This window comes from Trachypithecus francoisi, unplaced genomic scaffold, assembly GCF_009764315.1.
Source record: "Trachypithecus francoisi isolate TF-2019V2 unplaced genomic scaffold, Tfra_2.0 Lachesis_group14, whole genome shotgun sequence".
Lineage (NCBI taxonomy): Eukaryota > Metazoa > Chordata > Mammalia > Primates > Cercopithecidae > Trachypithecus > Trachypithecus francoisi.
Window position 1 is genome coordinate 58150137 of NW_022681459.1, and position 25815 is coordinate 58175951.

Consider the following 25815-nt stretch of genomic DNA (forward strand, 5'->3'; position numbering starts at 1 on the left):
CGTGTAAAAAGTCCCCAGTGTGTGCCCAGCTTGGCGTCATGTCCAGTAAAAGGCCCCGCCTCTGATGGGGTGCACTGCTCTCTGCACTTGTCTTCCAGGACCTGGTGACGATGGTGGAGCAGCTGGCCAGATTCCTGGGGGTGTCCTGTGACAAGACCCAGCTGGAAGCCCTGACAGAGCACTGCCACCAGCTGGTGGACCAGTGCTGCAACGCTGAGGCCCTGCCCGTGGGCCGGGGTATGTGCCCCACCCCGCCTCCCGCCCAGGCGCTCCTCGCCCCAGCCAGGCTGCTTTCTCTGCCTGCTTAGAGAGCTGGCTCTAGCTTGTTGGCCTCCTTGCTCTCCTTTTCCAGCAGTCCGTAGCTGGCCCATGGCCTGTGCTCTGTCGGCTGGTGCCTGTGGATGGCACAGTGCTCATGGAGTGACGGAGTGCCCTGCCCGCTGGTGTTTGCATTGCCTCCAAGCAAACAGTGTTTTAATTTGAAGAAGTGCGTTTCAGGCTTTGTGGGTGGTATGTTTCTGGGGGGGGGGGGCGGTCTACTCAGATGGCCTGAGATCAAACGCCTCACAGAGCAGATCCAGGAGATGGGTTTGGTGCAATGACATTTCAAAGCACAAAGTGTGCTAACGGGTTTCTCAGTCTCTAACTGACTGGTGGGAGACTTCAGTGAAGTGAGCGGGAAGTTAGGAGACACTGTTTTTTCTCCTTCACTGAGTGGACGCTGACCGAGCATCTTCTGGGTGCAGGCAGCACAGATGGGGCCTAGCCCCACCTCGGGGCGGTGAGCTTAAGCAGACCAAGCTAAGCCGCTGCACAGAGGGAGGCCAGTTACTGCTCTTGGTGGCAGGTGACAGTGGGCATGAGGCAGGTGGAGATGGGGACAGTGTTCCTGACAGGAATCCTCCCCAGATCCACCTGGGTTGCTCCCCCTGTCCTTAAGGGTGTGTGGCATTTGACCCTGATGGTGGAGAGCCCAGGCTCTTAAATCCCAGGGTGCTGGCCTTGGCCATAGGAGGGCCTCCTTTTGGTAAGTATGAACCTTATGGACACTTGGTGTGTTGGGCACTTCCTGGGTTGAGGAGAATGTTTGAGGGGAAGGCCCAGAAATGTGGATGGGTCTTCAGCAGCAGCCCCCATAAAATGGAGTGGGAGATGCCTGGGATGGATGAGAGAAGTGGTGGGCTGCAGCTCAGCTCTGCTGCCCTCTGGGAACGCAACTTAGGTCAGGCCTTGAGCATCTGCGGCTTTTTGTTCTCTGAAAAGGGGCTGATCATGGCTCAGGGTGGTTCTGAAGGTCAAGCGCAAAGCGCCGTCTCTAAAGGCAGAGCAGTGGACTCCTCAGGAGGAAGTTAACTGAACCACAGTCCCTCTCGACTTCTTTCCTGGCTGCATCTTCATAAATATTTATTATTTAACATTTATTTGCTCTTTTTTAGTTTTGCTTTTGCTGTGTGTTGTTATCCTTGGATGTGACCTTCTCCAAAATACCCCTTTTGGTTCACGTGTGTGGCGAAGCAGCGTCGTGAACATACTGTGTGCCCATATGCTCCTTCCCCCGGGTTTGCTTTATCATGGTTTACCTTGGTTTTGCTTTATTTCAGTTCTTTGATTTGTTTTCTTTTAGCACATTGCCTCTTTGCTCGGAAGATCTTCTTGAGTTGGTGAGAATGCAGGGCCGAGTAGCCAGCTGCATTGCTTAGATTTGATTCATGTCACAGCATAAATTGTCTTGATTCCAAATCCTAAACCAGGTGGGTGACTCCTCTGACGAGCTCTCAGCTGTCTCAGCTGAGAAAAATAATCATGGGAAAATATAGTTTGGTTGCTCTAGTAGCTTCTAATTTTGTCCCTTAGGTATCATTAAAGGGTTACAAGAACAGTTTTTCTTGTTTTTTTCCTCTCCAACACTGATAGATAATTTTTTGCTACCAAAGAGAAAGTCCATGTTATGGTGGGTATTTGAGCCCAGCATTTGCAGTGTTGCAGTTTCACACCTGAGGTCCTGCCTGGACAAGGACCACTGTTAATAACAGAGCTAGTGAAGGACGTTTGCTGGAGACAGAGCTCTGATCTCAGAGATGCTGACAACAGAAAGAATTCTAAACGAGCAGTTCTTGGAAAGCAGGGAGCCAGCACTCGGGTGATGCGCTCACAGTCCCGTAACTGGGCAGTTTGGAATCCCCGCTCCAGACATCTTCATAGCCACCATTGCTATTGGACTAGACCAACCTAAGATTTTATGTTAACAAAGACAATGGGAGCAACGACTTCTCTTGTCATGTTGAGCTCTCTGTCTTTTGTTTTTCCAAAGCCTTCATAGTGCCTGCAGTTGAGCCCACAGCTCAGCCCTCCCTTGTGGCTGCCAGGAAGAGGCCTGGGTTTCTGACCAAGCCTAGGCTAGAGCGGCTGGGGACTGTGTCCAGACTCATTTTATTGTTGACTCGGAATTCTCACTGCAGTGCATATTTTGCCTCTAGTCTCTAAAGCTAGCTAATACTGCAACTATTTTATTCACTTTAAATTCCTCCCCAGGGTTTGCCAGGGCAGGCTCCTTGAAATCTGCATCTTTGGCGCAGTCAGGAGGGCTTCCTACTTGCTGTAAAATTTTCTGCACTGTGGATGGTTATTTTTCCTTTTCAAGTGCTCCCGAAGCCAGTGACGCCTTGGTGGCGCTGTTGAGCTGCGAGTGGATAATGGCGTGGGGAGGGCCAGCGCTGCCTGCGATGCCCAGAGCAGTGCACTCCCATGGCAGATCATACTCGTTCCTGGGATGTTTATTAAACACCTGCCACGTGCCAGGTGCCATTCTAGGTGCTGGGGACTCAGCACCGAACAGGAGTAGAGTCTCCCTGGCGGGCCCCAGCAGGGGGCGTGGAATGTCACCAGGAAGTGGTTGTGGCTCACTGCACCACAGCCTCAGAGGGAAGCTGGTTCAGGTCACGTTCTGCTGCATCCAATCGTTTCACAAATGTTAGGGGACCCACCTGGTCTGTAGCTCAGACGGCCCTTCCTGCCCCCATAGGCCAAGTTCAGAGGGACCCAGGAATAGATCTGGAATGTTCCAGATCCATTTCCAAGGCTTCCTTTAGTTCAGTAGCTGGCCCGACAGCAAGTGGCCCCAGCAGTTCTCTTGTTTGCATTTCAGGAAGAGTTGGGCTGTGGAAGGACATCTTCACCGTCTCCATGAACGAGAAGTTTGACTTGGTGTATAAACAGAAGATGGGAAAGTGTGACCTCACGTTTGACTTTTATTTGTAATAACAGAAACGACAACTTGCATGCTCACAATACCCAGACACTCTACTAGCCAAAAGTCCTGTATGCATTCATTTATTCCTTGCTGGACAAACTCTGGAAGCAGCGTGTGAAACAGCGGGGGAAGGGAAGAGCGGCGTGAGCGGAGGGAGTGTGATGATTCCCAACCCAAAGCAGCTGTCTCGCCTTCAGAACGTGCAGCCTCTCCATGTCTGATTACAAACAGTCTCCACATTGCAGTTCCAATGGCCTGGACCATAAGGATAAAGCCTGTAATATATGCAACTAGAATGTCTGCCTTTTCAACCCCGTATTATTATTGTATTTTATAGAGCTTTTCACTGGAAATCTACATAAATGTCAGTAAACCAAATAAAAGTTCATTTCCAAGGGGAATCAGGAGCGAGCCACACCCGAATGGTAGAAAGATCTCAGGGTTAACTCTTTATTTTTGTAGTTTTATTATCTAAGGCACAGCCATTCTGTTCTCACTTGGTTCTGAGATAATGGTGGGAACAGAGGATGAGTTGGGTCTGCTGGGGGGAATCTGGACACTTGTTTATTCTGACGGAGTTCACTTCTTCAGAACCTTCCTGAAATAAAGCAGAAACCGGTCACTAGGTCTTCAGAAAGGACATCCCTCTGCCAGAGACTTCCAGCGGCGGCTCTGGAGGCCCTGTACAGAGGAGCTCGCGGGGCACGTGCTGATGGAAGTCTGCTTGGTGAGGCTGGCAGGTGGGAGTCTAACGCAGTCAGAGCATTTGCATGCAGTGGGTGGAGAGTCGGCCACCAAGGGACCAGTTGCGCTCGGAATTTGAGCTGAATTCCGCAGCCTTCCTTTGTTTCCTGAAGTGATAGCCTACTAATGCTCCCAAGCAGATGCTTAACAGTAAATTTCTAAAACCCCCGGGTCTTTATCGTTCAGTTTGTTCTGTGCACCTGAGGCGCTCAGCCGTGGGAGGACCATTTTGCGAGTGTAGCCGTTTCACTCGGATCAGGTTGGCACGGCCGCCTGCGTGTCTGTGCATCTCATCCCTCCGTGTATCTGAGGGAGTAAACGTGAGGTCTTTACTGCTTCACTGCCTAATTTTCTTGCCCAAATTTGCTGAAGCGATGGAGAGACGGGGGCCAGTAGCCAGCCAACCCCGTGGGGACCGGGGTTGTCTGTCATTTATGTGGCTGGGAAGCACCCAAAGTGGTGGTCAGGAGGGTCGCTGCTGTGGAAGGGGTCTCCGTTCTTGGTGCTGTATTTGAAACGGGTGTAGAGAGAAGCTTGTGTTTTCATTTGTAAAGGGGAGAAGTGTGGCCAGGCAGGTGGCACGTGGCATTGCACGGTGGGCTCGGCAGCACCTTGCCTGTGTTTCTGTGAGGGAGGCTGCTTTCTGTGAAATTTCATTTATATTTTTCTATTTTTAGTACTGTATGGATGTTACTGAGCACTACACATGATCCTTCTGTGCTTGCTTGCATCTTTAATAAAGACACATTCCCGGAGTCGCGTCGAGCATTTGTGCTTGTTGGGGTAGAGGGTGTCCCTGCAGCGGTGCCTTTGGTGCTTGGGACAGTATGACTGTGGGCCCCATTGACACCCCATTCCCTGGGGTTGACAGCAGAGGGAAACAGGTCCCTGTTGGACTTTGATGAAGCAGAATTCAGACTTTCCAGGGTTCACTTCTCCTCATTATTTCACTCAAATTCAGACTTTCCAGGGGGTCAGTTCCCCCGCCATTTCCTCATTCACCTCTGATCACTTCTATAAACGGGGGTGGAGGAGAAAGGGGAAAAGCATGGGAGATGTGGGTGCACCTGTGGGCCCAGGTGTTGGGACCTCCCAGTCTTTGCCTGGGAGCCCTGTGTTCAGCATTGCGCACTGTGGTGCCCGAGGCCGGCCCCTCCAACTGCGCTTTCCCACTGGGAATTCCAAAGTCTGTCTTCCTGATTTCTTGTGGAAGGAAAGTCCAGGGCATTGCTTTCCTTGAGAAAGCTCGAGCCTTCTGGGAAATCATGTTTATTTTCCAATGAACTATCTCTAGGTCTCAGATGAAATCCTAGAAATTATTTTGGCACCTGGAATTAACACAGACACTGGGTTAATCAAGTATCCAGTCTGCTGTGCCCTACAGGGCTTGCCCTCTCGTCATTTATTAACCACATCAGTCAAGCAGCCAGGATGCAGTCAGTGCGCCTGGAGTCCAGGCAGCGCCCATTTACCCATGTCCACTCTTCCCTGCGTGGTGGGTGACTCACCTCACTTCATGGAGTCCGTCATTCAGCTGCACCTGCTCCATGCCAGGCACTGTTCCCGGCACTGTGGATGCGGCAGGGGGCAGAGAAAGGCCTGCTTCTGTGGAGTTTGCATTCCAGTGGAGGAGACAGGCGATAGAACCCAAGGTGAGTTCAGGCCCAAGTGTGCTGTAAGGGGATAGGGAACATGCCTGTGGAAGAATGGGGGGGCCTCTGAGGAGATGGTGCTGAGCAGTGGGGGCTGGCTGCAGCTGGGTGGGCAGTGGGCTGGCAAGCACTCGGTTTTGGAGGGGTGGCTGCGAGCCAGCTGGAGGGCCTCACAGGTCATGAGATTTCAGCTTTTGTACTAAGATAGGGAGCCATGGGAGGGCTTACTCAGGAGAACGCCACCTGCTTTGCATTTTTAAAGACTCTCCTGGCTGCTGTGTGGGTAGACTGCAGGGGCAAGAGCGAGGGGACCTTTGTCCCCGTGAGTCACTCCATCCACAAAGTGGGGTGGGGACTGTGAGAGCATCTGCACGGTTCCTTAGGGGTCTGCAGTCACAGGCCTTCATGTGCTGGCTTCTGAGCATGGTTCCAGCTGTGCTCACCTGGAGCTAAGGCAGGAAAAACAAGCCAAGGCAAAAGGTGCCATGAAGACTGCCAGGGAGCCAGGGTCAGGAGGAGGGAGCCATCGGGTGGGCAGTTGCCTGGGAGCGCGGGTGGGATATGAGCTGCGTTCTGAGGGTGAGGGTCACCTGGACAGGCAGGGAACAGGAGAGAGCCCTGGGCAGCCCCCGGCCTAGTCCTTTGTTATTTTACACAACAATCCACCAGAGCATTCCTGAATGTCAGAGCCCTCTAAGCGTAAGCCAGTGGTTGCCTGGCATTTTGATTTCACAGACCAATTGAGATTCCAAAAAGTATTTTGGGGACCAACGTAGCATTGCCACACACACACACACACACACACACATACACACACACACACACTCTTCTTGCCAAGCAAGTCCCTGAGCTCTGAAATGGTAGCCTTCAGCTGCTGCCCGTGCCTGGGCTGGGCACGCCTTGCTGTCCTCCTGGCTCTGACACCAAGTCATTTGGAGTTCACTTGTTTTCCCTCCATCCCCCAGCTCTTCATCTGAAAAGGGATCAGCACAGATTCCACGGCTCTCTGACCTGAAGCAGGTACGTCAGTTCCTCCGGTCCAGTGTCACGATTTACACAGTGGTGATCGTCATTGTCCTGCTCACGTCAGAGGACGGTTCTGACAACAGTGACACTCCTTTGTGAGCATAAATAAAACGAGTCTGTTCTGGCCCCGCCCCTATGCCGGCCAGCCAGGGCTCCAGGGTGGCCAAATTGCAGTTGCCAGCGGGTGGTAGGGAGGTACATGAGCCCTGTTAGGTGGGCATCCACAATGTCCCCAGCACTGCGGAGAGACCCCCTCAGGGACAGGGGCTGCCTGCCGCATGCAGGCCCTGTCCTGGGAGATCTCAGTGGAGATCAGTTTTTACCCACCTCTCTAGGCTATGGGGCAATGGTGTTTGTGGTGGAAGGAGGGTGCCTCAGGTGTCTGGTGGCTCTGCCTGGCGAGCTCTGTTCTCCCATAGAGTTTGGCTCCATTCCTGCTCATTAACATCCTCTTCCACTCTTTATTGGACAATGTGCATTTTAAGACAGGGAGGGCCCCTGGGTCAGGTGGCCCAGCATGATCCAGCTGAGGAACAGCCTCTGTGACATCCCTGGCAAGGGACATCTTGTCCCTGGTAAGCTCACCAGCTCCTGGGACAGCCCCTCCACTCTGAGCCGCCCTCTGCAGCTGTCACCCCAGCTAGGGCTCTCGGAACCATCACTTCCCTCACCTGAGCCGCCCAGCCCTGCCTGCTGTGCCGGGCGAGTGAGTCCCTCACGCTCCCCAGCGATCCCTGCTTTCCTCACCGCCCCACCTCAGTGTTGTGTGGCTGTCTCCCTTGGAGACAGGGACGTCCTGAGAGTGGGGGCTCTACCATCAGTCTTTTCCTACTGTTCCTGCTTGGCCCATGGAGGCTGCGTCTTTCCAAACAAGACCCGGGCTGAGCTCCTATCTCCTCACTCTGGCCCCCACTTCCTGCCATTGCCCCCACTTCCTTAGTGATGTTTCTTTACTGCCAGTGGATCAGGTCCCGGTCCTTCCTACAAGTGCAGCCTTGCTCATGGTCTTCCCTATGTCCGGAACATCGTTTTCGAGGTCACTGGCTTTCCAAATCTAGGCGTAGCTGTGTTTCCAGTGCCCTTCCTTCTGCCCTTCTTTCTCTGTCCCATGTCCAGAAATATGGTGCCCATAGAGCTACTGAGACCCTTCCTTGGTACCCCCATCTCTCCCTTTCTTCCTGTGTCTCTTGGGCATTTAGAAGCACCTGCTCTGCAAGGCCCTGTGCTGAGTCCTGGTGACCTGGCCTTGGTATTCTCCCCCTTCTAATCGAGTTCTCCTCCATTCCATTTCCTTGGGGCTCTGCTCTCAGCCATCGCTCACGTCCTTATGAAAGGAGGCCTGGCAGGGAGCAGAGGACTTGGGCTCCAAAATCCCGGCTTTGTCCCTGGCTGACTGCATAACCTGGGACATCCCCTGCCTTCTCTCAGCCTGTCTCCATATCTGTCATGTGGCCTCCCAGGTTTCTTCTAGTTGTCAGAGTCTCCAGTGGATGGCTAAGTGGGCTTTCCTGGTGTCCCTGGCAGCATGCTGCTTTGCCCGTTTAAACACACACCTCCATAACAAATGGGCAAACAGAAGGGGCGGAGCAGACAGTAAGCACTGCAGAGACTCCAAGCGGTGGCTTAGTGTGAGAAGTAGGCATGAGCCGGGTCCGGAAACGGGGCAGGAGTCACGGAGGGCACACACCAGGTGGGCAGAAACAGAATATGCCCAAATGAGGACAGAACCTTTTCCTGCCGGGAGTCGGGCGCCAGCTCCAGTGCCGCTCTGCCCCTATTTGTGGGACTGTAGGGAAGTCCCCTTTCCTAATGAAGAGGTCACAAACCAGGTGTCCTAAAATTCCAGCCAGCAGGAGCATGCTGTGCCTCTTCAGTATGGTCACATTGTCCAGCGACTCCGCTCCAGAGAGGAGCGCTGATGGATGTGGGAGATGCCGGCTTTTCAGCCGATGACAGGCCCGGCCGGCAGGAGCAGAGAGAGCCCAAGGCAGAAGCACCTGCCACCCAGCGTGGGCCATGGGCACCATCTCCAAGGCGTGCTGAGCCTTTGCCAAATCCACACATCAAACGACAATTTGATTCTCACACTTGGATCCCTGAATGCTAGCTGGCACTGACTGTCTGAGCTGCAGCCCTTAAATCTGTCTCCTCACCACTGAGGAAAGGAGTCTGTGCTCTATTAAAAGCATTTTTTAAAACTCAGAGAATGCTAAATGTGTTTGAAAAATAAAAATCGACCAAAAAATACATTTTATCCCTCTTTAGAGTTGTTATCTTACATATATTCATGGTGCTGGGCACCAGCTGGGAATGCAAGTCTGAAGATTGCGTGAGCAAGGCCCCTTCTGCAGAAGCAGAGACCGCATCGGAGCCAGCCGGACACTCTTCCCCAGTCCATGCATCCCCAGACACTGAAGTGAATGGTTAGGGGGCCTTTTCCCTGGGTCTTTCTGTCTCTCAGGTTGACCCTTTACAATCCATAGGACATGCAGTTCCCAGATGGGTAAAGAATCTCTCAGATCCAGTTGGTGGCCTGGCACCCATCTCACTGCTGGAGAACCACAGCTGTCTGGGCCCTCCACGTCCCAGATACGCACTTCCCGCTGCCTGGGTTGCCATTCCCGGACTGGACCCGGCTTACAGTGATTCAGTGCGGTCGGTCGGCACGATCTACTCCAAGACGCCCCTGGGCAGGGTCCAGGCACGATCTACTCCAAGAAGCCCTCTGCCAAGGGTAGGAGCTCGGAGCTCCACTTTTGGTTAATATTACACCTCCCTTAACATATCCTGGATACACAGCCATCTGCCCGGAAAGCTTCTTGAGGCCAGGGCCATGTCTCTCTCACTTTCCTTGGCATCAGGAACTTAGCACAGAAGCAGTGCTCCGTGAAGCCTGATGGCTGGAGAATTCCCAGAGTCTGAGGGATCCAGCCTTGCCTTGTCACGCCAGCTGTGTCCAGCTGCCTCTACTGCCTATGCACTTGGAAGGCCCTCTCTGGCCCAGCCACACTGCTCACTCTGAGACCTTGACCTGCACTTCCAACGTTCGCTTCCCTAACTGCTAGGGACCGTTCGGCCCCTTGGAAAGCCTTCCCCGTAAGTGCTTACTCCGGAAAGAAAACTTGAAAGCAGTTAGCAAATGCAAACCAATATACCATTACGAGGAATCATCACTCTTTCTGAATTCAAGGCTCTAACTCCTGGCACGCTTCTAAAGAAAAGAGATATGTGTTTCTGCATCCCGTCTCATAATGGGAGTGAGGATATGCCAATCAGTCCTCCTGTGGGCTAAGGAACTGTCTGGCCTTCTCTTCGTCTGCAGAGTCCATGTGTGATAGAGACGCAGGATGGAGGCAGCCACCACCCATTGAAAACCAGCCTGTCTGCCGGATCTGGCGACCCCCCTAAGGTCTTTGGTAAAAACTGAGGCCTAGTCGTGTCGAGGATGGCAGTGAGCTAGGATTCATTCACAGCCCAAGGTATGTGGTGGACATGGATTGGCAGCACTTACGGTTTTTACCAAAGACCTTAGGGGGGTCGCCAGATCCGGCAGACAGGCTGGTTTTCAATGGGTGGTGGCTGCCTCCATCCTGTGTCTCTATCACGCCTGGACTCTGCAGAGGAAGAGAAGGCCAGACTGTTCCTCAGCCCACAGGAGGACTGACTGGCATATCCTCACTCCCATCATGAGACGGGATGCAGAAACACATATCTTTTTTCCTTAGAAGCGTGCCAGGAGTTAGAGCCTTGAATTTGGAAAGAGTGATGATTCCCTGTAATGGTATATCAGTTTGCATTTGCTAACTGCTTTCAAGTTTTCTTTCCTGAGTAGATATTTCTAGCCCCAAGTAGGCCGTGAGCAGAGTCTGTGCCTCATTCATCCCTCTGCTCCCATACTGTGCATTCGTTCCTAACAGGTAATCCATAAATGCTTGTTACCTAACTAAAGGCAAATTAAATGCTAAACAGCACTAATGACAAGCTGTTGCAAGATCCTGGCTCTCAGCAAAGAGAATTACTTGTGGTTGTCAGGGGCCTGCCGGTTGCCCAGGTGTAGGGAACATGCAACTGTTCCTTTCCAACTGCTTCTCTATTCCAGAGGTGGGGCATTCTTCTAAGATTGCTGCAATATAATGTTTGGAAGGCAGGTTTCATTAAAATTCTTTTTTGAGACAGAGTCCCACTCTGTCACCCAGGCTGGAGTGCAGTGGCGCAATCTCAGCTCTCTTTAACCTCCACCTCCTGAGTTCAAGCGATTTTCCTGCCTCAGCCTCCTGAGTAGCTGGGATTACAGGCACCTGCCACCAAGCCTGGCTAATTTTTGTATCTTTAGTCGAGACAGGGTTTCACCATGTTGACCAGGCTGATCTCGAACTCCTGACCTCAGGTGATCCACCCACCTCGGTCTCCAAAGTGCCGGGATTACAGGCGTGAGCCACCGTGCCCAGCCAGGGTTCATTAAAATTCTAAATACCAGTGTTCAACACCACGGAATCTGGTTCAGGAGCAACATAAGTGGATTTTATTCTTGTTTCCATGAAAGGAAACAACCAGTAGCCATTAAAGGAAATTAAGAGCTTAATAGTGTATCAGTCCCTTAAAGGGGAATGAGAACATGGCTAGGTGCTTTGCTGAGCCTGTGGAGAGCCACTCTCCGTGGAGCATCCTCAATTAGATCCTCAAATGGCCCCCTGTTTACAAGTAATCATCAATTATTTGTAGTGACAATGTTTAACATGTGCAATTTAGTTTCTGGCTGATTGAACTAAAACGAGCAGCTGCGTCATCTGTCAAGGTAAATATTCGAGAGAGAAAGCAGCTATTTTAGTAGAGAAAAAATAACCACAGTAGCTTTTCCAAAGGAGCTACTTATACCTCATTTATTTTTATGTCATATATTTTTTTTCCTCCTCAGGACAGCTGAGGAGAGTCTTGTCTCCATTTTATGAGGCTACCAAAAGGACAGCAGTCAGGGAAGCAGATTTTTGAGAGGGAGAGACTCTCCGTTTCCATGTGGATGCGCTACGCATCCCTGCCACGCGCTTGCTCTTCCTCCCTTCTTTATTAATAGACATGGTGGAAAACAGTACTTAACTTCTTCGGGGCTAATCAGCCCCTGCTGTTTCTTTCTCCACATGAAGGCATAAGCTGCATTCATAACATCATCACTGATGCCTGTGAGATAATTACAGGCTTGATCTTACGGCCCAGTCTCTTAGGTGTACAGAATTGTGGTGAAAACCAGCTCCAAGCCCCCAAAACCTGCAGGGTGGGCAGAGGGTGACTGCCACACAGCTCTCCACGATCCCAGAGTTTCTTCTTGAATACTGAGGGACTGAGCCATCTGTTGCAAATAAGTGTAAAGACATATTCTCCAACGATTCATGGTTTTCTTTTTCAAGATTCTCATCAAAGGTCTTGAGCAGCAGACTCATGCCATGGGTGTAAATAGTAGAGATGGTAACGGTTCCTTGGGAGGTGAGTTTACTGGCTTCAGTGATGCTGAATGGTATCTAGGAGAAGGTGGGAACCTCACCCCCCAAATCCAGGCTTGAGCCTGTTGGAAGTGGACCCACTGCAGGGCACCTAAGGGAACCATCAATGTCTTCTGGAAAGTTTTTTTTTTTTTTTTTTTCCAGAAAAGAACAACAATCTCCTCCTACAAACTGTTCCTTGGGGCCACTGTCACATTATACAACTCTGGTCTATTCCATCAAAGATCAAACCTTATTGAATAGATTTTAGGGGTTCATGTAGATAATAAACGAGGGAAATTTCAGCTTCTGTAAAAATTAAATCTTCACATGGAGGTGAAACATTTCCTGGAACAAGGGAAACCGTTTCTCTGGATTGAGCATGATCTTTAAGGAGAAAAAAAAGAATCACAAAACTTCATGACGGACTCATCTAATTAGTCATTTCAACACATGGAAAAATTGTCCTTGGGTTCAAGGAAATAAGCAAGGGTTTTGAGTTTCTGGGTTCTTGGCTACATTGATCCAGTTGTACACCACTTATGTGTGCATCACTGTTTTTTTTTTTTTGAGACAGAGTCTTGCTCTGTTGCCCAGGCTGGAGTGCAGTGGCACAATCTTGGCTCACTGTAACCTGTGCCTCCCTGGTTCAAGCAATTCTCCTGCCTCAGCCTCCCAAGTAACTGAGATTACAGGTGCCCACTACCACACCTAATTTTTGTAGTTTTAGTAGAGATGGAATTTCACTATGTTGGCCAGGCTGGTCTCGAATTCCTGACCTCAGATGATCCTCCTGCCACAGCCTCCCTCCCAAAGTGCTGGGATTACAGGCGTGAGCCACCATGCCTGGCCTGCTTCACTGTTGAGAGCAGGCCAGTGCAAAACACATTAAGGTATTCCCTACTAGAATTTCATGTTTGCCCACGCAGTTAGACATTGGCCAAGGTTTATCACCTCAAATTATCCCTCAGGCTCTTTCGGATTGAAGATGCTTCCAGGACTGTGAGACAATCAATACATTTCTGTTGTCCAAGCCACCCAGTCTGTGGAAATTTGTTACCACAGTCCTATCTAATACAACTCACTTTCTCAGATTCACTTACTGTGCACGTTTTGCCCCAATTGCTTTATTATTTGCTATCTATCAATACATAATTTTTTCAGAAGCATTTGAAAGTAAGTTACAGGCTGGGCACAGTGGCTCATGCCGGTAATCCCAGCACTTTGGGAGGCTAAGGTGGGCAGATCACTTGACATCAGGAGTTCAAGACCAGTCTGGCCAACATGGTGAAATCCTGACTACACTAAAAATACAAAAATTAGCTGGTCGTGGTGATGTGTGCCTATAATCCCACCTCCTCGGGAGGCTGAGGTAGCAGCATTGCTTGAACCCAGGAGGTGGGGGGTGCAGTGAGCTGAGATCGCATCACTACTCTCCAGCCTGGGCAACATGGCGAGACTCTGTCTCAAACAAACAAACAAAACAACACCAAAAACCATTAAAAAAATGGAATTATTGTTATTTATTTTTTCTAATGTCTTCTTATGATAGGATGAGGTGATGCATTCCAGATGAGAACACTACAGAAGTTGCCCTTTTCAACGGAGGTTGTCCTTTACATTACATCTGAAGCCACACAATGTCCATGCTCCTTGTTGGCAGTGTTAATTTTTATTATGGTGTCCAAGCATTGTCCATTTTTCTTTTGTTTTATGACTGCTTTTTCCCTTGTAAGTAATAAGTGATCTGTGGGACTATCCTTTAAAACAATGCAAATATCCTACTCCGCATCCAAACAACCCCGAGATGAAACACCCATGAATGATCGTTACCTGAATCAATCTTTACTCAGTGGTTGCAACATGATGGTTTTTCAGCTCTAGTCCCCCTGTATGATCCTAGGCCTGCTACTGTAAGCACGTGCCCTCCCTTGTCCTGCATTTATTCTATCTGTCCATCCCTCCTTGGCCTGGACTCATGACTCTTATTGCTTTTACTGTCCTTCATTATTCTGGCCAGCAGGAGCCCCATTCAGGCTGGCTTCTGGGCTTTGTGACCACAGTGATCCTAGGGGGAGAAGGAGGTTATAGGACGGTCCCAGTGGCCTTGCAAGCTGTTTTAAAGATTTTTATTTTTAGCATAAGAAGGCTTTTAAGGCAAGGTAGCAGAGGGGAACTTGGAGAGAACTGAAGAGATTGCTACCATGTAGGTATTCTGGCATTAGAACCAACAGGACTTGCTGAAGCACTAGATGTCTGGGATGAGGTAGTGATCATTGAGGGATAACAAGCCTTCCTAGTTTGAGCACTGCCTTGAAATAGGTGAGTGAGGGCAGGTGCGGTAGCTCACGCCTGTAATCCCAGCACTTTGGGAGGCTGAGGAGGGTGGATCACGAGGTCAGGAGTTCAAGACCAGCCTGGCCAACATGGTGAAACCCCATCTCTACTAAAAATACAAAAATTAGCTGCGCGTGGTGACTCATGCCTGTAATCCCAGCTACTCAGGAGGCTGAGGCACAGAATTGCTTAAACCCGGGAGGCAAGGTTGCAGTGAGCCGAGATCGTACCACTGCATTCCAGCCTGGGCGACAGAACGAGACTCCGTCTCAAAAAAAAAAAAAAAAAAGGAAATAGATAAGTGAGGGAGGTGAGTGGATCAAGGGCGATGTGGATGGCTTAAGTCTGAGTGGTCTCCAGTACATTCCAGTAAAGGAGTCAAGGCTGGTGAGAAGTGTAATAGCAGGATCTGCGACAGTGTCAGAGAGGCCCTAACATCCAAACGCCACACAGAGGAAGGAAGTTACCAGTGGGGCCCAAAAATTGAGTAGTTGGTGTGGCATTAGAGAAGCCTGAAGTATTTCGGGCAGAAAGGAGTGATCAACTGGGCTGAATGCTACTGAGAGGTCAAGTAATGTACGGCCAAGTATAGAAGAAATATTTGTGAGAATGCCAGTTACCAGGCAATGAGAGTCACGCTTCTGTGAAATTTGGTAACTGAAAGACAGCATGTATAGACAGCTCTACTGAGAAGCAGGTTGAAGAGGAGCAGAGAAATGGGGTGGAAACCAGAAGATCATCTATTTTTTTTTTTAAGATGTGAGATACTAAAGCATGTTCCAAGAAGGAGGGAAAGAGAAAGAGAAAGAATGAGACTCTTGGCTATCAAGAGAGAGGAAATAACCGAAGCCTTTTTGATCTCAGGACTAAACTTTTTGGCCTCAGGATCCATTCACACTCTTAAAAAGTATTGAGGATCCCAAAAAACTTTTATTTATGTTTATATCTATCAATATTTACCATGTTAGAAAATACAATCAATAAAAAAATTAACTCATTAAAAATAATAAACCCATTACATGTTACCGTTCTCTAATGAAAAACTATACTTTCCAAAAAAGTGAAAAGAGGGGCAGTTTTCTATTTTTGCAGATCTCTTTAACAGCTGGCTTAGTACAAGACCGCTGGATCTCTTATCTTCTTTTGCGTTCAATTTGTTGCAATATCACACATCATGTAGCTTCTGGAAAATCCCATATACTTATGAGAGACTAACAATGAAGAAGCAAGTAAAGTCTTAGTGTTATGAAAGTATTTTTTGGCCCCATGGACAGTCTGAAAGGGTCTCAGGATCCCCAGGGATTCCCAGACCACACTTAGAGCACTGCCTATAATAAAGAAGGCAAATGGGGAGGGATCCAGGACACAGTTAGAGGGACTGGCCTCTGGGAGAGACCCTCTTTTGGGGCAAGAGCAAAAGAGGGGATGAATGCCAAAGTGATTGTGAAGGAGTGTATTCCATTCTTCCGCATTCCATTTTCTCAATGGGATAAGACCCATGGTCACTGAGTGAGGTGAGGACATAGTGGGTGCGGGAGGTCTGCGACAAGCCATGGGAAAGAATTCTCTTGGTGAACAGGAAAACTAGCTGGCCAGTGAAGTATAGTCAGACTACCCAGCAGGGACCGCACAGTATCCATCTTTGCAGCACACATCAGGGCACCCAGTCTAATTGACCTGCCAAAGCCATGTGTGCAGGGAATTCCAGACTGCACATGTCTGCCTGGCTGCTTCTCCCCCACAGTGAGCAGCGCGGCAGGGTGCCTAAGAGCAAGCTCCCTGGGTTCTTACTCTGCTCCTACCCTTGACTGGCAGTGTGTCCTTGAACAAAATGCCCTGTGTGCCTCAGTTTCCTATCTGTAAAATGGGAAAAACCACAGCACCTACCTCACTAGGCTGTTGTGAAGACAAATGAAGATGACTATTACATGTAAAGTACATACCTAGGATGGGTGAGTGCTTGGCAAGGGAAGTGCTCCACAGGGTCAGCGACAACAATTACTATCACACACGATTTATGGCGCTTCCACTCGGCCCTCTGTCTTAGTAGTAATTCACTCAGCGAATATCAATGGAATGGATGCCTACTGTGGGTATGGGTGGAGGCTGAGGCTACAGCCCGAGCAAAGCAGGCGAGCCCCCGTCCTCCGGGGCTGTCTCCTCGAGCACACAAAGGGACCCAGTGGGACCCGCTATCTGGTGGCACAATGCGAGTCCCCATCAGCGCTCACCCTAACGAAGGCGCAGGATGCGATAGGAGCTTTGCCGACTTTACTCCAGCCAATCCTGACCACAGGCCCCAAGTGGGCACGCTTAGCCTTTTACAGACGGAGAGTCTGCTTCTCAGAGCAGGGGGCTGACTTCCCCCGGCCACACGGCCCTATGCAGTTCGGTGGGACCGGGCCGACCTGCCCAGCTCGCGGTAAAGCCCACGTAACAGAAACCAGCTCCCGTGACGCGAGTCTCCACGGTTCCCGCTCCTCAGAGAACGGGACTTCCGGCGGAAATTTCTTCCGGGAGTGCAGTCGCGGAACCAACCTGGCCCCGCCCCTTCTCGTTTATCTCCAATTGACCAATCATAGCTCCGCTTCTTGCCAGGCGTGTATGCTTATTCTCCAATCAGCGACTGCCGTCATCTCTCGGGCAACAGCGTCCTAGAGACGCCGAACAGGCGGTCCCTCTGAGACCCCGCGGCTTGAGGTCGGCGCAAGCGGGTGCCCGCCCAGCTAGGCGGAGAATCGAGGAGGGGGCCCCGGTAAGGCTGCATTCGGGGTGGCCACGCGCGTGCGACAGGCCGAGGAGGGGCTGGGCGGGCGGGCAGCTCCCTGGGTCTCACTGCCCTGAGAAGGCCGGCGCTGCTGCCCACTCCCAGGGATGAAGGGGTGGTGATTTGTTTATTCACCCAGCAGGTGTTCAGGGCGCGTCTGCTTGTGCCAGGCACGTTGTAGGCCCTGGGGCCCTGTGGGAAATAGTAGGGCCCCTGTTCCCGGAGCTTACCTGATATGTGGAGAAGAACGATAAACAACGCTGACGGTGGTGACGTCTTCCTCCCTGCATCTCTGTGAGAATCAGCTGGGAAATGTGTGTGGAAATGCCCTAAATCTCTCCAGTTTACAACATGTCTCATGCTCCTGATTTCATTTGTGCCACAGCACTCTTGTGAATATCATGATTGACTCCCTCCTCTAGACAGACGAGGACTTGAAACCTATGGGGTGAAGGGACTTTGCCAAAGTCACACAACTATCATAGGAAGTTTCTGAGCCAGAATTCAAACTCATTTCTGTCTCACGGCAAAACCTCTGCTCTTGTACACTCTTCTCCCTTAGCCTACGCATAATTACCCTGCCTCCCTCAGAAGTTTTGTTTGGAAACACTTTGGTGAGTTACACATCTGTATAGGGCTTACTTGAAGGTTGTCCAAATTACCCCTCTCTCTACTCCCTTCCTTTCTCTCCAAATCTTTGCCTTTCAGGATGTCTTGCCCCTGTTAAGGGGACTCTTTCTTTTCTTTTCTCTTTTCTCTTCTTTTTTCTTTTCTTTTTTCTTCTTCTCTCTCTTTCTCTCCCTCCCTCCCTCCCTCCCTCCTTCCTTCCTCCTTCCCTCCCTCCCTCCCACCCCTCCCTCTCCTCCCCTCTCCTCTACTCTCCTCTTTCTTTCCTTCCTCCCCTCCCTCTCCTCCCCTCTCCTTCCCCTCCCCTCCCCTTCCCCTCTGCTCTCCTCCCCTCCTCTCTCCTCTCCTTTTCTTTCCTGACGGAATCTTGCTCTGTCACCCAGGCTGGAGTGCAGTGACACAATCCCATCTCACTGCAACCTCCGCCTCCTGGGTTCAAGCGATTCTCGTGCCTTGGCCTCCCAAGTAGTTGGGATTTACAGGCGCCTGCCACCACGCCCAGCTAATTTTTGTATTTTTAGTAGAGATGGGGTTTCACCATGTTGGTCAGGTTGGTTTCAAACTCCTGACCTCAAGTGATCTGCCCGCCTTGGCCTAATTTAATATGTGCTCCTAAATGGGTAGATTTAACAGAAATGCTGTAAATAAATTCTACTTTCATACACTACAGTTCATGTCTTTTATCCATTGCCTTCAATTCAGCGAATGTTTACTTGGCTAAGTTCTGGGGATATGAAAGTGAGTCAGAAATGCCCTCTTTGAATTTATGCAAAGATATTTGCCTCCTACCCAGTCTTATTGAAAGATCCTTTGAGGATGAGGATTTTATTTTAGTTATCTGTACTTTCCCTTTTTCCTCTATGCTCATTTTAATGCTTGGTTCATGATAGGTGATCATAGATATTTATCAAGAAGTGCTTACCTGAGACTGTAAATTGCACTCTCCAGGGAAAAACTGCCCTGTTCCAGCTCTCCACTTCTTCCCCTTATACAGAGATCTCTATAGCACCCATGCTGTGATCCCTGCAGCTGATTGGGACCTGGAGACAGAACCAGCTCCATGAGGATGTTTAGTAGCCGGTTGCCTGACCAGATCAGGAATCTGGTGGGAGGCTGCTGGCTGTTAACAAGGCAGTTGTTAACAACTGCAACAGGTTTGAGAAAACTGAATAGAGATAACATGAGTATGATACCCTTTCAGTACTAAAAGCTTCATTTTCTACTTTTGGTTTTGATCTTTCACTGCGTATTTTGTTACTTTGTTTCAGATACCGTTTGTTACTTTTTCTTTCCATCTATTTGTTCGCAGTTTTACTACTTCTATTTCTACTACAACAACTACTAATACTACTACTGGCTAATACTAATTGAACACTTCCTATGTGCTAAGCACAGTTTGGTGCCTCACACTTTTTAAATTTAGTCTTCACAAGTTGGCTATGAAAAAGTACAAGTTAGGTGCAGTGGCTTTTGCCTGTAATCCTACCACTTTGGGAGGCTGAGGCAAGAGGAATGCTTGAGGCCAGGAGTTTGAGACCAGCCCAGGCAACAAATTGAGACACCCATCTCTATGGTGGCATTTGCCTGTACTTCCAGCTACTTGGTAGCCGGAGGTGGGAGGATCACTTGAGCCCAAGAGTTTTAGGTTGGAGTGAGCCATGATCATGCCACTGCACTTCAGCCTGGGCGAGAGTGAGACTCTGTCTCAAAAAACGAAACAGGCTGGGCGCGGTGGCTCCTGCCTGTAATCCCAGCACTTGGGGAGGCTGAGGTGGGTGGGTCACCTGAGGTCAGGAGTTCAAGACCAGCCTGGCCAACATGGTGAAACCCCATCTCTACAAATACAAAAAATTAGCTAGGCATGGTGGCAGGCACCTGTAATCCCAGATACTCCAGAAGATGAGGCAGGAGAATCGCTTGAACTTGGGAGGCAGAGGTTGCAGTGAGCCGAGATTGCGCCATTGCACTCCAGCCTGGGCAACAAGAGTAAAACTAAAACTCCATCTCAAAACAGACAAACCAAAACCAAACAAAAAAACAAAACAAAAGGCAAGAGGAACAGAGAGATGTTAAGGGACTTAACAAAGCTGATAAATGGTAGTGAGTATGGCTCCAGCTCCAGGACTGCCTGATAATCACTTGTGTTCTTGATGAGTACTCTATCACTCTCAAATATTTATATACTCTACAAGTCCTGCCAAGGCTTTGAGATGACTTGTAAGAATAACTACAATGCAGTAAAATAGAAACATGTAAATCAGAATCATTAAAAATATAGACAGAATAGGAAGGTATCAGAAAGAAGGAATACTCAGATCATCTATAATGGTTAATAAAGTTGGGCTGGAGATTTAGCTGGGAGCTTCTTGTCAACTCATGGAAAAATAAAAGTAAAAAAATAGAAGGTAATAACATTTATTTTTTTTTTCCAGGCAAATAAGGCCTTTTGATTAATCTGGAAAAATAGGTCTAACCTATTTCTAAAATCAATTTCTCACAGGGCTCATCACAGAGGATTGGAAGGGCCTAGATTACTGCTCAATGACAAAAGTGTGGGCTTAATGTCCTCACTCTTCAGGGAGAGAATGTGGACTCTAGCATTGGAATTTAATATTTGAAATTGAAGATTTCTGAGTAATAAGTTTTCAATAATACCTTCTGAATGTAGTTTTTCCCCTGGGACATTGTAAATGGTGTTATCCTGCATCCTGGGTTGGTTTTGGTCATTTGTTTGCTCATTTACTTAGCAGTTATTCACTGAGCGCCTGCCACATGCCATCCCCTGCCTAAGCACTGGGTATCCCCGGGCAGCGGTCATCTCACTGCTTTGGCACTCCTGGTGTTTCCATCCTGCCAATTCTTCATGCTGAGTTTTTTCTGGACTCGCTTTTTGTTTTTTCTCTGTTATTTTATTCTGATATTCTGAGGTGACACCTATAACCGTATGCCTTTTTTTTTTTTTTTTGCCCAATGCTCTGATTTATCTTTCTGTATATCCTCAGGACCTAAAAATAACAGCTACCAAATAGCTAAAGCTCCCTGTGTGCCAAGCACTTCACAGATATCACCTGTGATCCATCCACAGCCTTTAGAGCAGTGGCATTTACCGTTTTGGGGTCACTTGCCTTTTGAGAAGTGCTCTAGAAAAATCATCTGACACACAGTTTTGCATCTCAGTGAGTCTGTAGGGCTACAAAAGCACACACATGGACCGTGATTCCATGTTAAGAATACTTGCTTAAAGGAGAGGTATTCCAGCTATCCCTCAGTATCTGTGGGAGATTCATTTCAGCACCCACTCGAAGATACCTAGATTCATGGATGTTCAAGTCCCTTATATAAAATGACGTAGTATTTGCATATAACCTACACAATCCTCCCATATGCTTTAAATTATCTTTAGATTACTTACAATACCTAATACAATGTAAATGGAAATCGTTATACCATATCATTGAGACAAGGGAAAAACTCCATACATGTTCAATACAGACACCAACATCCATATTTTTCCTGAATGTTTTCCATCCACGGTTGAATCCGTGGATGTGGAATCCATGGATATGGAAGGCAACTGTATCTCCCTTTTTCAAATGGGGAAACTGAGTCAGGAGGCGGTTAATTAACTTGCAAGTTCTTGTGGTAGATAGTGGAGCCAGTTTGACCCTATGCCTGCTTGATGCCAAAGCTTTTAATTTTTCCAGTGTCCAAGAATGTAGATGCTCAGTAAATGGCCGATGTATATATGGAAGTGTGCGGAAGGCTATAAAGGGAACTTGATAGTTGATGTGTCCCAAAATATAACAGAACATCCATTTGATATCAGTATAGACAAGAAGATTTTTCTCAAGTGTTTGGATTTAACTGCCAAAACCTTTTGTGTTGCTTACAATTTTTTTCCAATTTAGTCGAGTGATAATTTCCACACCCCTCTCCATGATATAGTTCCAGCAATTTTTGCTTCTGGTGCCATTTCTGTTTGGCTGTGCACACTTTTTACTCTTGTGTTGAATTATATTTTCTCTGGATGCCAAGGCAGATGGATGGCACTTTTGTTATGATTCTGATATAAATAGCATGTGTTTAAAACTGGACATCAATACTTCTCTGGCAAATAAACAAATATATCAGTGAGATAGCCTTCTAATTGTGTTTTTCCCCCTGGTTAAGAAGTGTATTTGATGGTCTGTGACTGATGCTTATTTTAGGGGTATACCTCACCAAGTTCTGAAGTAATCACATTCATGAATGTCTCAAAATTCTCTTTATTTTGAAAACCTCAGCTGAGGATGGTGTAAAGTCAGGGGTGAGCTACAGAACTCCTCAAGTGCCTTAGTCTTACTCAGAACCTTGTTTAGCTTTCAAAATCAAGGGTAAAATTAGCCTAAGCTTCTATCCCTTGCAGTCGTAGTATCGATAACTATGGTCCATCAAGAGCAAAGATTAATGGGGTGCTTATCGTATGCTATGCCATGTTGAGTGTAAAAAGGTAAGTGGAGTCCACTGGAGGGACTTGTTGTCTAGCAGGGGCCAACAGAAAGGTCTGGAATCAAAGTGCAAATTGAGGTAGGACTAGAGGAATAGATGGGAAAGTATTAGAACTTTTACTTCATGTTTTACCCACCACATCTGCAGCCCTACAGCAAAGTGATGTAAGTATGAGTGGCTTTTATCTTTTGGTTCTTTTCTTTATTAAATGAAACAATTAGCAAAGCATACCTATGAGACTTAAGTTCTTTGTAAAAGCATGATTAATTGTGGACAATAGGAAGGTCTCCTGAAGGAAGGGGATATACCCTCAGTCTTGAAAGAGTAATTGAAGTGTGCCAGGTGCAAAAGAATGAAGGAAATTCTAGCACAGGCATGAACCAAAACTCAGAAGTGAGGAACTACATGGTGTATTGGGAGCACTGGGTGAGAACATAGCATGCCTGGAGGTGATGGCGTCTGGAAGGGTCACCTGAAGCCGGGTGGTTAATTATGTGAATGACCTTCTGCCCCACAATTAAGAGTTTGAATTTCAGGCCTGGTGCGGTGGCTCATACCTGTAATCCCAACACTTCAGGAGGCTGAGGTGGGAGGATCACTTGAGCCCAGAAGTTCGAGACCAGCCTGGGTAACATGGCGAAACCCTGCCTCTACAAAAATTAGCCAGATGTGGTGGCACGCACCTGTAGTCCCAGTTATTCAGGAAGCTGAGGCTAAGGTGCAAGGATCACTTGAGCCCGGAAGGTGAGGTTGCAGTGAGCCGAGATTGCACCCCTGCATTCCAGCCTAAGACCTCCTCTCAAAACAAAACAAAACAAAACAAAAAATTGAATTTCAGTCTCTATGCCCTGGAGAAGCACTACTTCTTTTCTTTTTTCTCTTCTCTTCTCTTCTTCTCTTCTTTTCTCTTTTCTTTTGAGATAGTCTCACTTGGTCACCCAGGCTGGAGTGCAGCGGTATGATCTTGGCTCACTGCAACCTTCGCCTCCCAGGTTCAAGCGATTCTTGTACTTCAGCCTCCCGAGTAGCTGAGATTACAGGCACCCACCACCATGCCCAGCTAAATTTTTGTATTTTTAGTAAAGTCAAGATTTTGCCATGTTGGCCAGGCTAGTCTCGAACTCCTGGCCTCAAGTGATCTGCCCACCTTGACCTCCCAAAGTGTTGGGATTACAGGCATGAGCCACCACTCCCAGCCCTATTTTTTCTTTCTTAAAAAACATTTTATTTATTTTTATTGATGCATAATCCATGTACATAGTTCAGGTACATGGGATAATTTAATACATTCATATAATTTGTAAAGATCAAATCTTCCATCACCTTAAATATTTGTCTTTATGTTAGAACCATTCAAATTCTTCTAGCTATTTTGAAATGTACAATAGGTTATTGTAATCTATAGTCACCTTACTGATCTAACACTAGGTGTTATTTCTTCTATCAGACCATATATTTGTACCCATTAATCAACCTCTCTTCACCCTCTCCTCCCCTCTACCTTTCCTGGCCTGTGCTAACCACGAATTTACTCTATCTTTGTGAGATCCAATTTTTCAGCTCTTCCATACGAGTGAGAACATGCAACATTCTTCTTTTCTGTGCTTGGCTTATCTCACTTTTTAATCAGAATGTCACATAATGACCTCCAGTTCTATCCATGTTGCTACAAATGGCAGAATTTTATTCTTTTTTATGACTGGATAATATTCCACTGGGTATATGTACCACGTTTTCTTCATCCATTCATCCAGTGATGGTCACTTAAGTTGATTCTATTTTGGCTATTGTGAATTGCACTGCAATGAACATGGACAGATGTCTTGTTGATATATTGATTTCCTGTTTTGGAGACACACACCCAGTAGTGGAATTGCTGGATCATTTGGTGGTTCTATTTTCAGTTTTTTGAGGAAAGTCCATACTATTCTCCATAGTGGCTGTGCTCATTTACATTCCCATGAGCAGTGTACAAGGGTTCCCCTTTCTCTGCATCCTTGCCAGCATCTGTTACTGCCTGTCCTTTGGATAAAATCCATTTTATCCAAAATGGGGTGAGATGATATCTCATTGTGCTTTTGATTTGCATTTCTCTGATGATTAGTAATGTTAAGCATTTTTTCGTATACCTGTTGGCCGTTTGGATGTCTGCTTTTGAGAAATGCCTATTCAGATCTTTTGCCCACATGTAAATCAGATTGTTTACTTGCTGTGAGCTGTTTGAACTCCTTATATATGTATTCTAGTTGTTAATCCTTTGTCAGATGAGTAGTTTGCAAATATTTTCTCCCATTTTGTGAGTTGTCTTTTCACTTTACTGCTTGTTTCCTTTGCTGTGTAGAAGATTTTAGCTTAATGTCATCCCATTTGTCTACTTTGGCTTTGGTTGCCTGTGGTTTTGAAGTCTTACACAAAATATCTTTGCTTACACCAATGTCATGAGGCAATTCCCCAATGCTTTCTTCTAGTAGTTTCAGGGTTTTGAGTCTTAAGATTTAAGTCTTTCATCCATTTTGATTTTATTTTTGTGTATGGTGAGAAACAGGGCTCTAGTGTTATTCTTCTACATATAGTTATCCAGTTTTCCCAGCACTATTCATTGAAGAGACTGTCTTTCCCCATTGTGTGTTCTTGGCATCTTTGTCAAAGATGAGTTGGCTGTAAACGTGTGGATTTGTATCTGGGTTTTCTATTCTGTTCCATTGTTCTCTGTGTCTGTTTTTATGCCAGTGACATGCTGATTTGATAGCAATAGCTCTGTAGTAAATTTTGAAGTCATGTAGTGTGATGCCTTCCACCTTGTTCTTTTTGCTTAGGATTGGTTTGTCTACTAGGGATCTTTTGTGGTTCCATGTAAATTTTAGGATTTTTTTTTCTATTTCTATGAAGAATGCCATTGGTATTTTGGTAGGGATTGCATTGAATCGGTAAATTGCCTTGGGTAGTATTGCCATTTTAACATTAATTCTTTCAATCCATGAACATGAAATACCTTTCCATTTGTTGTTGTCCTCTTCAATTTCTTTCATCAGTGTTTTATAGTTTTCCTTGTATCAGTTTTTCACTTCGTTGGTTAAATTAATTCTTAGGTATTTTATATTCTCTGTAGCTATTGTAAATAGGTTTACTTCCTTGCTTTCTTTTTTAGTTTGTTTGCTGTGGGTGTGTATAAATGCCACCAATTTTTGTATGTTGACTTTGCATCTTGCAACTTTATTGAATTTATCAGTTCTAACAGGTTTTTAGTGGAGTTTTTGGTTTTTCTTCTAAATATAAGATCACATCATCTGTGAATAAGGCTAATTTGACTTCTTCCTTTCCAACTTGGGTCTTCTTTTTTTTTTTCTTAGTCTAGCTAAAGGTTTGTTGACTTTATCTTTTCAAAAAACCAACTCATGTTTCATTGATTTTCTGTATTTTTTTCTTGTCTCAATTGTGTTTATTTATCCT

At 47.4% G+C, this 25815-nt stretch overlaps 2 protein-coding genes across 3 annotated transcripts in view; both read left to right on the plus strand.

Annotated features, from left to right (window-relative positions):
- SULT4A1 (sulfotransferase family 4A member 1) overlaps positions 1 to 4754 on the plus strand; it is a 37428-nt gene extending 32674 nt beyond the window's left edge. Inside the window, exons 6-7 of the mRNA XM_033233689.1 lie at positions 99 to 237; positions 3146 to 4754. Of these exons, the coding sequence (XP_033089580.1) occupies positions 99 to 237; positions 3146 to 3258 (252 nt within the window). The 3' untranslated portion in view covers positions 3259 to 4754. The remainder of the gene's footprint in view (positions 1 to 98; positions 238 to 3145) is intronic.
- A 12249-nt stretch (positions 4755 to 17003) lies between these two features.
- EFCAB6 (EF-hand calcium binding domain 6) overlaps positions 17004 to 25815 on the plus strand; it is a 308815-nt gene continuing 300003 nt past the window's right edge. The window contains exons 1-3 of one of the 2 annotated variants that reach the window (XM_033233690.1): positions 17004 to 17238; positions 20378 to 20511; positions 21524 to 21526. The gene's annotated coding sequence lies outside the window, so the exon portion shown is untranslated. Of the gene's footprint in view, positions 17239 to 17267; positions 17565 to 20377; positions 20512 to 21523; positions 21527 to 25815 lie in introns of those variants that run through there. The other variant, XM_033233691.1, reaches the window with a different exon arrangement.